General features: G+C 44.0%; 1 protein-coding gene across 1 annotated transcript in view; it reads left to right on the top strand.

The window, feature by feature from the left end:
- ncapg2 (non-SMC condensin II complex, subunit G2) overlaps window positions 1-11,255 on the top strand; it is a 138,208-nt gene that overhangs the window by 17,107 nt on the left and 109,846 nt on the right. The window contains exons 2-4 of the mRNA XM_048606130.1: window positions 4,626-4,984; window positions 10,525-10,707; window positions 10,964-11,030. Of these exons, the coding sequence (XP_048462087.1) occupies window positions 4,626-4,984; window positions 10,525-10,707; window positions 10,964-11,030 (609 nt within the window). The remainder of the gene's footprint in view (window positions 1-4,625; window positions 4,985-10,524; window positions 10,708-10,963; window positions 11,031-11,255) is intronic.

Here is an 11,255-nt window from a genome sequence, read left to right as displayed (position 1 = left end):
TTTGTTTAGTATATCCTCATCAGTGGTGTGACCCTTTGATCTTTTACTTATAAATTCTGTGTCTGATACTACCTCTCTCACTAACACCTGAACAAGGAGTAAGATTCTGAAAGTTGGGTTTTCAAATAAACCTGTTGGACTATAACCTGGTGTCATGTGATTTCTGACCTTATCCATCCCAGTCCGACACTGGAACCTCCACATCTTCGAATTTATAGGTGCACAGAATTAGTGGATGCTTCATCACCACCAGAATTACAGAATTATTACAGTGCAGATAGAGGTCCTTCGGCCCACCTTGTCTGCACCAGTTGTACTATCTCATGCTAGTCTCTTGCCTTTTCCCCATATCCCTGCACCGTTACTATCTAAACAAAAAATCCAATGTCCCCTTGAATGCCTCAATAGAATCTGTTCCACCACATTTCCAGGCAGTACATTCCATACTCCAACAACTTGCTATGTGAGAAAGGTTTTTTCTCACATTACCCTTGTTTCATGTCTACATTGCTCTAAATCTATGCATTTGCAGGTCTCCTCATTCCCATTACCTCTGTAACTGCATTAGAACCTGCAACCAGCAAAGGGATTTTGGGGCCTATTAACTTCAGCCTGATTTCAATATTAAAGGCACCAATCACTTGAATCAGACAGGGTTTGTTGTGGGTGACTCCTTTCTAGCTACGGCACCACTGTTCGCGAGTCCGTACTGTGACCAATCCCAGTAATGCCAGAGAAAGGCAACAAAAGTTGCCGTCACCATTTTGGTACTCTGAGATAATAATAGCAAATCTCAGTGCATATGGCAAGTAAACCAATATCTGAAATATAAAAGATGAGTTATTTCTTGTTTAGAAGAACTTCATTAAAAGGATTTCTACCCAAGATCAAAGATGTCTTTTCTCTCACCAAGGAGCAGTTAAGGCAACCTCATATTTTTTTGCCTTAATTTGCATAGAGTTAAGAGAGTAAAATAAAGTTAAGGGGGTAATGCTGAACCTTTATAAGTAGTTATAACTGGAGGTTATTGTGATCCGTTCTGGTCACTGAAGATGCGAAAGGATGGCAAGGGCTTTAGAGAGGGTGTGAAAATGTTTACTGGAATGGTTCCAGTGCTGACAGATTTCTATTATACCAGCATACAGGCCACTCAGCTATCCAAAAGCCAGAAGCATCGTCATCGATGTGGCCCCTCTGTGAGGGACAAGGTGCCTGATTCCCCCCCTCAACAAAAGCGTGTCCACAAGCCACCAAGACCTGCCTAGCAGCTTATACATGTGATGTTCCCCTGCAAGGCCCATTCTCCCCGCCCTAACTGGCCGAACACCAGCAGTGGTGAGGTGATGGGATTGGCCATTAAATGCCCCAATTGGCCTCACGTGAGAGGGCTGGCCTTGACCTTCCGACCCCTGACTTTTATCGGTAGGGAGAGTCGAGAAAGGTGATAGAACGCTTCACCTCGCAACTTCCTGGCCAATGAAACACCCCTGCCTCTACCTTGAAAACCAGCTCGTGGAGCTGTGGGCTGGAGAGGGGTGAGGGGGGTGGGGGGCTTACGTTCCACCCAAAGCATGTGCCAATCTTGTCCCTTTCAATTTCCAAGCATATCACCACAGCATGATTCCATCACACTTAAAGAAAATGGTTATTATTCAGATAATAATGGATTCACCACTACTGGGATATTGTGTGTGTGTGTGCTCCCTTTATTACTGTACTTTATCACTATTAAGATGAGATCAAGAATTTAAAAAGCTTTCTATCGTGTTAATGAACTGGTTAGCTTTTATCATGCATTCTACTTGGTAGATGAAGTTATTCAGCAACAGTACCCAGCTCGAAAACTACTTTGCTGCACCTATGAAAGAATGGATATAAAGCAAACCTCTTTAATGCTACCTTCTGATGAGACCTTCTGTTCTCTGATGCTGAACAACCTGTACTCAGCAAAGGTCTCAGTTTTATTCCTTTGTGTCCCCACCTTAATGAATTTCAGGCATGACAAGAAGTCAAACTCTTCTTCCTCTGACTCCGCCTCTGTGCCCATTTCTTTGCACAAGAGTCCTGTCCCCATCCCACAGACCCCTTCACCCAGCTCCAACACTCTCTTTCCACCTGGAACCCCCTCCCACCCACCCTGGCCTTTTACCTGCACTCGATCTGTTCATTGAGAACTGCTGATGTGACATTGGTCGCCTCAATTTCTCTGCCTCCCCTCACCCAATCCAAACTATCTTCCTCCAAATTGACTGCACTCCGTGCGCTCAGATCTAACCCTGACTTTGTTCTAACCCTGCCGATAAGGGTGGTGCTGTTGTAGTCTGGCGTACTGACCTCTACATTGCAGAGGCTGAGTGTCAGTTCTCAGATACCTCCTCCTATCTCCCCCTGGACCATGACCCCACCATGGCACATCAGGCCATTGTAACTAGTACGGTCACTGACTTCATCTGGTTATCTCCCCCTCACTGCCCCCAAGCCCCACACAGCTCACTTCTACCTCCTTCCAAAAATCCACAAACAGGACTGCCCAGGTAGACCCATTGTTTCAGCCTGCTCCTGCCCCACAGAACTCATTTCTTCCTACCTTGACTCAGTCTTTTCTCCCCTGGTCCAGTCCCTGCTATTGCACATTCGCAATTCCTCTGACGCTTTACACCAGTTTCGGAATTTCCAGTTTGCAGGCTCCAGCCGCTTTTTCTTTACCATGGACCTGCAATCCCTTTACACATCCATCCCCCACCAGGATGGTCTCAGGGCTCTCCACTTCTTCCTGGAGCAAAGACCTGAACCGTTCCCACCCACCACTACCCTCCTCCGCTTGGCCAAGCTCGCCCTCACCCTCAACAACTTCTCTTTTAACTCCGCTCATTTTCTTCAGGTCAGAAGGGGTGGCCATGGGTACCCGCATGGGCCCCAGTTATGTCTGTCACTTTGTGGGGTACGTGGAACATTCCTTATTTCAGTCCTATTCTGGCCTCCACCCACAACTCTTTCTCCGATATATCGATGATAACCATGGTGCTGCTTCCCAATCTGGTCCAGAATTGGAAAAGTTCATCGATTTCGCTTCCAATTTCAGCCCCATCCTCACTTTCACCTCATCCATCTCTGACTCCTCCCTTCCCTTCCTCATCATCTCTGTTTCCCTTTCTGGGCATAGACTGGCCACCAATATCCATTACAAATCCACTGACTCCCACAGCTACCTGGACTATACACCCTCACACCTGCTTCCCGTAAAGACTCCATTGCACTCTCCCAGTTCCTCCAACCCCGTCACATATGTTCCAATGAGGCCAACTTTGACAAGAGAGCCTCTGAACTGTCCACATTCTTAACTGAGGATTCCCCAGCACTGTTGTTGACACAGCCCTCAAATGGATCCAACCCATCTCCCGCACTTCTGCCCTCATCCCTTCTCTTCCCTCCTGCAACAGCGATGGGGTTCCCCTTATCCTTACCTACCATCCCAGCAGCAGCATCCACATCCAGAAGATCATCAGACGCCATTTCTGCCACCTCCAGACACATATTCCCATCCCCTCCTTTGTCCATCTTTTGCAGGGATTGTTCCCTCCAGGACACTCTGGTCCACACTTCCTTCACCCCGAACAACCCCCCACACCCACATGCCACCTTCCCCACTGAAGCTGTAACACCTGCCCATTTACCTCCTCCCTCCCCACTATCCAAGGACCCAAACATACCTTCCAGGTGATGCAACACTTCACCTGCACTTCCCACAATCTAGTCTACTGCATGCCTGCTCACAATTTGGTATCCTCTACATTGGGGAAACGAAGCATAGACTGGGTGACTAGTTCGCAGAACACCTATGTCCTGCCCGCGAAAAAGACCCTGAGCTTCCAGTTGCCTGCCACTTCAATGCACCACCCTGTTCCCTGGCCAAGGTCTCTGTCTCAGGCTTGCTGCGGTGTTCCAGCGAAGCTCAGCACAAACTGGAAGAACAGCACCTCATTTTCCGCTTGGAGACCCTGCAGCTTTCTGGACTCAATATCGAATTCAGTAACTTTAGGGCCTAAATTCTCTAATGTCCTAGCCCCCACCCACTGCACACACCAGACATTGTTATCACATAGTGTGCCATTACACACTACCTATTGTTAGGCACTACCAGACTCCATTAATAGATATTCACCCTCCTGGCCAGATCATTATCTACTCCTTTGTCTGTCCAACTGTTTTTCGCTCTCTTTGGGGTCTATCCCCACCCATCGTTTACTCCTTACCCCTTACCTCCACCCTATCTTCTAAATACAAACCGACATTTTCCTAGCTACCATCAGTTCTGAGGAAGAGTGACTAGACCTGAAATGTTAACTCTGATTTCTCTTCACTCATGCTACCTGACCTGCTGAGCCTTTCCAGCAACTTCTGTTTTTGTCTCTTTAACATTACACTACTCTCTGACCTCCTCTCAGTTGATAATGAATAGGTGGTTAGAGTTGAATGTTTGCAGCGAGTGATAACATCGAGGATGTTTGACTTCTGGTGTAGTCAAGTGGGATTTTAAGCGAACAGAATGTCCATTAAATTGAATGAAGGTGGACAACGGAATTCAAAATTCTGTGTTGACTTGTATTAATCAATATTTGTCACAGAGTCAGACTTTCAAAACAGCGGCTGAGGGCGATGAAGTGAAGAAAAGCCTTACTGACATTCTGGACGTTGACTCCTTGTACACGAGACCTCTCAAAAATCGAGTCAAAATGTTTGGTTCCTCAAGTAAAGAAAATGTTGGGATAGAAAATGTGAAAAGCAATACTATCACCAGAGAAGTGACCAACACCATGAAGTCAGAAGATGGCATCTTTGGCTCTGTAGAAGAGCCAAATCAAAGGGTCGCTGGAAGTCTGATGTACAAGGAACCACAGAAGAAGAACTCTCAGTTGGGAGATCAGCGCCTGGATGTATCATCATCTGAAACGAACATGTATGGCTACATTATGACCCAGCAAAAGTAAGTATTGAGAATATCATCTGCTTAACAAAAATGCAAATGATGATCAGTGGATTGTGATAGCCACATCATCTGGCACATACGTGTTATTTTGTTCCCCTAGATTTGCCTCAGATTCTCTTGGCTTGTACTTTCTGTCATGATAAAGGTAAGTTGTACAGGGATATAGTTCCATGGTGACCACAAATGGGGAATAGCTTTGGCTATACATGGGTGGAGGCTGGTACAATTACAACATTTAAAAGGCATCTGGATAGGTATCTGAATAGGAAGGATTTAGAGGGATCCATGTTGTACATCTCTATGACTCCTGAGGCCACTTTTGGAACACTGCATTCAATTCTGGTCTCTCTGCTATAGGAAGGATGTTGTGAAATTTGAAAGGGTTCAGAAAAGATTGACAAGGATGTTGCCAGGGTTTGAGCTATAGGGAGAGGTTAAATAGACTAGGGCTATTTTCCCTGGAGCATTGGAGGCTGAGGAGTGTCCTTATAGAAGTTTATAAAATCATGAGGGGCATGGATAGGGTGAATATTCAAGGTGTTTTCCCCAGGATAGGGAAGTCCAAAACTACAGGGCATAGGTTTAAGGTGAGAGGTGAAAGATTTAAAAGGGACCTGAGGGGCAACTTTTTCACGTAGAGGGTGGTGCATGTACGGAATGAGCTGCCAGAGGAAATGGGTGGAGGCTGGTACAATTACAACATTTAAAACGCATCTGGATAGGTATCTGAATAGGAAGGGTTTAGAGCGATCTGTGCCAAATGCTGGCAAATGGGACTAGATTAATTTAGGATATCTGGTGGACATGGACGAGGTGGACTGAAGGGTCTGTTTCCATGTTGTACATCTCTATGACTCCATGACTGTAAGAAATATTCTGTATATTGTTAACACCTTACCTGTGCATAGTTGTCAGTTAGTTCTGCCATTTTCGTTCCTCAAGAATGAGACAAAAGCAGAAAATGAGACATGAATGACATCACTTGGTTTCTCTTGTTGTGAATGCCAGACAGAAGCACTGCACAACTATTTCTTTAAAAAGATGAAAATATAAAGGGTCAAGAACCCAGTCTATGTGATACATGTTTCACGAGCAAGCATACAGGGAACCACTCAGACCATATCATACTGACTGTGATATTTGACCCAAGAAATCACATCGTCATCTGATTTATAAATGACAGAAATTACTTGAAGTATTTTAACTTTGTGCGAGTTTAGAATTTGTTCATGATCTACATCAAGCTTCTGCAATATCTTATAATTTCATCAACATTCACACTTTGTAGACTGTGGCTTGTTTTTAACTGACCATTTCTTGTTCATGCTGAGGCTTGTAGTGTATTGTATTCAAAAGGTTGAAGAGAAACTCAGGAAAGTCAAGAAGATGTACAGCACAGAAACAGACCCAATCTGGGCCTACTGCAACCAGGGAGTCCCTGGCTCCACTGCCAGACCAGGCCGCCACTGCCATCTTGCCGAGAGTCCCGCTCCGGCTGCTCTCTTGCTTTGCCGGCACCACCTTGAAAAGTCCTCTGCCTCCAATGGCTGAAGGAGCTTTGCTGCCGCCATTCCCGAACGCCGGGGGGATGCCCCTGCTGTTGCTGTCTCTGTCGCCATGAGGAGCCATGTCTGCCGCTGCTGACTTCCGGAAGGAGCCACCATTCCGTGCACAGCTGATCTAGCTCCTATGCCGATTTCCTCGACTAACCCACCGCAAAAGGCACCAAAGAAAAGAAAAAACAAAAGAAAAAAAATGCAAGAAAAGGAGCTTCCTTTACATTCCTCAAGGACATTGATTACAAATCCTCCTTTGTCTTTTCTTTGTTTTGGGCCCACCTAATGGTTAGCACGAAGAACAAAGAAAATTACAGCACAAGACCAGGCCCTTCGGCCCTCCATCCCTGTACCGACATGCTGGCTATCACAACTAAAGCCGCCTACCCTTCTGGGGACCATATCCCTCTATTCCCATCCTATTCATATATTTGTCAAGACGCCCTTTAAAAGTCACTATAATATATGCTTCCACTACCTCCCCCGGCAGGGAGTTCCAGGCACCCACCACCCTCTGTGTAAAAAACTCGCCTCGTACATCACCGTTAAACCTTCCCCCTCGCACCTTAAACCTATGGCCCCTAGTAACTGACTCTTCCACCCTAGGAAAAAGCTTCTGGCTATCCAGTCTGTCCATGCCCTTCATAATCTTGTAGACCTCTATCAGGTCGCCCAACCTCTATCGTTCCAGTGAGAACAACCCAAGTCTCTCCAAGCTCTCCTCATAGCCTCCTGATTTCAGTTTCCTAAACCTTACATATGCTTGTTTTTTTCTTTTTGACTAAACTTTCAACATTTCTTGTCATCCAAGTTTCCCGAATCTCTCTACCCTTATATTTCATCCTCACAGGAACACACTGATCCTGAACTCTGATCAAGTGGCCTTTAAATGACTTCCACATGTCAGATGTAGATTTACCTTCAAGCAGCCATTTCTAATCTAATTTTTCCAGTTCCTGCCTAATACTGTTGTAATTAGCCTTCCCCCAATTTGACACGTGCACCTGAGGATCAGTCTTATCCTTATCTATAGCTATCTTAAAACATATGGAATTATGATCACTGTTCCCAAAATGCTTCCCCACTGGCCTGGCTGGGCTCATTCCCCAATACAAGACCTATATGGCCCCATTCCTAGTTAGCTATCTTCATATTGTTTCAAGAAACCATCCTGGATGCACCCAACAAATTCCGTCCCATATAAGCCCTGGCACTAAGGGAGTTCCAGTCAATATTGTTGAAGTTAAAATCACCTGTTATTTTTCCATCTTTCCATGATCCGCCTACATATCTGTTCCTCTGTCTCCCACCAGCTACTGGGAAGCCTACAGTATAACCCCATCACAGTGACTGCACCTTTCTTATTCCTGAGTTCTACCCATTTGGCCTTGCTGGATGACCCCTCCGAGATGTCCTGTCTTAGTACAGCTATGACATCCTCCTTAACCAGTAATACAACTCCCTCATCCCTTTTCCATCCCTCTCTATCTGTCCTCAAACATCTAAACCCCGTAATGTTGGGCAGCCAGTCCTGTCCTTCTCTTAATCACGTTTCTGTAATGGCTACCACATCGTAATTCAATGTCCTAATCCAGGTTCTAAGCTCAAAAACAGAAGTTGCTGGAAAAGCTCAGCAGGTCTGGCAGCATCTGTGAAGGGAAAAACAGAGTTAACGTTTCAGGTCCAATGACCCTCAGAACTGACGATCTGTTCTGAGGAAGTGTCACCGGACCCGAGGCGTTAACTCTGTTCCTTCCTTCACAGATGCTGCCAGACCTGCTGAGCTTTTCCAGCAACTTTGTTTTTGTTCCTGATTTACAGCATTTGCAGTTCTTTCGGTTTTTATTCAGGTTCTAAGCTCATCTGCCTTACCTCTTATACTCATCGGATTAAAATAAATACACTTCAGACCTCCAGTCCTGCCATGTTCATCAACCTGGCCCTGCCTGTTCTTCCTAGTAGACTTAATTGACTTAACCTCTCTCTTCTCCTCAATCAGTCCACATGCTGACCTACTGCTCTGGTTCCCACCCCCTGCCTAGTTTAAACCCCTCTGGTGGTACTAGCAAACCTCCCTATTGGTGCTGCTCCAGTTTTGGTGCAAACCATCCTCCTTGTACAGGTCCCACCTGCCCTGGAGGAGCATCTGACAGCTCTACCTGAAACCTTTTGTGGATCAAATTGGATTTTAAAAAAGGAGGAATCTTGGACCTAAATTGGCTGCAATTGTCACCCAGTCACAGATTGTGACAGGCTTTATGAGACCCCCATGTGGAATAGATGAAACAGTCTGCATTAGAATCAGCATTATTATCAAAAGACATTGAAACCAAGTGACTGAGTCAGTGTCAAGAACTTTACATCTCATGTTTAATTGACATGTATTTAATAGGTTCATGTTATTGAGACATAAAATGCTCTCTTGCCGGCAACCAACTTGAAAAGACAACGGAATACGCTCTGAATTATATTCCAACAACTGCTTTTGATCACCAGCCCAGAGCAGAGAGAAGAACATGGAGCAATATCACCAGAACTTGGAAGCCTTGCTCTACCTTTCCCTCCCCTGCCTGTTTCTCTCACCATCCCGAAAAAAATGTCCAGTGAAAACGCAGCTTAGGGAGGGAACCAGTCACTGTGAACTCCAGATATCTAGAGATTCTGCTGCTGCTGCGAATATGGGTCAACAATTAATCAGCTCTGGCCTCAGGTTCAAAATCTAACACCTCAGAGACTCTAGGGACTTCAAAACTCCATAACCCTATTTCTTCCTGTCTGTACCAGGCACAATCCATTTTAAACTTATTACCTATGTTTATGCGTCTGTTTGATGTCATGTTTTAAGTATTAGTGGATTAGTAGGAAACATGTATGTTTCATTAATTTAAGAAAATGTTGTTAATTGGCTCCTTCATTTTCTAGCAAACTGTTTTAATTGAATTGTGATAGCCGAGAGGTAAAAATAAATTAATAAAATATATTGTGACCGACTGAGAGGGGTTTAAAAAGAGAGGAGCTGATTACCTCCTCCCCTCCAGCTTGTAACAGCCAGTTTATAAATGAAAATATATTTTTTGCAGATTGCCAACAAAATAATTGCAATTAGTCAATAATGTTTACCCTGGGAATGTTCACAGTTGGATTCTTCAGATATTTAGTGGTTCTAAGATGGATACTTTACGATCTAACTAACTGCATTAATACAGCATTTTAAACCACATGTAGTGTTCAAATCAGAGATAGTAGGAACTGCAGATGCTGGAGAATCCGAGACAACAAGTTGCAGGGCTGGATGAACACAGCAGGTCAAGCAGCATCATAGGAGCAGTTGTGTCTTGCAGATATCTTAATGTTTTTTAGCCACATTGACACTTTTGAAAATCTAAGTTTGAGGTGTGTTTTGTAAGATTGCTTTGTTCTAGTCAGCAACGGGCTTTTGTATCACTGTTCCTTCTCAATTTTCCTATCAGCATTGTAACCATAAAGTGATAATGGTACTATTAACCTGTGAAAACTTGAAAATCTCGAAGCCTACTTCCCCTGCTGGAGTCTTTTAACATTATAACAAAACACCACGTTATTATAAACTATCTGATACAGACCGTGAGCATCATCTCAGATTGAGGCAAGGTATTGTGACAGGGGATAGTTTTAAAATAATGAAATGCAACAGAATAAATCACAGCACTAACCTTTAGCAAAATCCTTATTTATAGAAATAACATTTCAAATGGGGATGTCCTACAAATCATGGTAAAACTCAGCAATTAGTAAGCCGAACTGGAAATATTTTCAGTTTTTGACAATAAACAGAGAATGACTGTTGATATATTGTATCTCTTATAATGATTCCACTTCAATCTAATTGTTTGATTGATGAAGAATTTGGGTTATTCATCGTACCTTAAGTGCTGCCTGATCCCAATTCCCTTGCCATTATCCTTGCAGTGTGATAGGAATATAATGTGTTGCTGTTTGCAGTCTCTTCTGGTCAAAGGTGACAACCCAGTTGGGAACTTTAACTCAGCCGCTATTAATGAACTCTATTACTGATGCTGCGTTTTTCCATCTCAACAGCCCCCTGAGTTCTGAGAAAGGCTTGGAATTAATGGAATATTTGGCACATCTTCTGAAGCTGCAAATGAGTGTCTTTGAAGATATCAGGTAAGTATTCCATCTCTTACACCATTCAGTGGGGGGAAGGCTGTCTGTACTATTATTGTATTTGCTCAGAATGATCAGAATGTGGAGGTTATATAAAGAAGGCTTAACCTCATAACAAGCTGAAATCAATCGGACAAAATGCATGTTTGGCTGTTGAAGACTATTTTGTTTCATGGGTTTCCACTGGCATATTTTCCCTTCCTCAATATAACTTCATCATTCTGACCCACCGTCAAACTCAATCTGTTTAACTCAGTTTGAAAGAATTTACAGAAACCACAATATCGAACGACAACTTGGCCAATAATCCCTCAACAGCAAAAGCAAGTCCTTCCAGAACTTATGCATGGCCTCCAATTCTTTTGGTTTTGAAATATGTTCTTTAATCTGGTTTGCGTCTTCTACCAAAACCTGGAGTCATAATCATTTATCTTGCAGTTATTTTACTGTGGTTTGTGCTAACATTTGTTATTTTGTTACAGAGATAGTAGGAACTGCCGATGCTGGAGAATCTGAGATAACAAGGTGTAGAGCTGGATGAACACAGC

The sequence above is a fragment of the Rhincodon typus genome, chromosome 2 (genome assembly GCF_021869965.1).
Source record: "Rhincodon typus isolate 14 chromosome 2, sRhiTyp1.1, whole genome shotgun sequence".
Lineage (NCBI taxonomy): Eukaryota > Metazoa > Chordata > Chondrichthyes > Orectolobiformes > Rhincodontidae > Rhincodon > Rhincodon typus.
The sequence above is the reverse complement of the archived record's forward strand: the minus strand, read 5'-3'. Positions and strand labels throughout refer to the sequence as shown.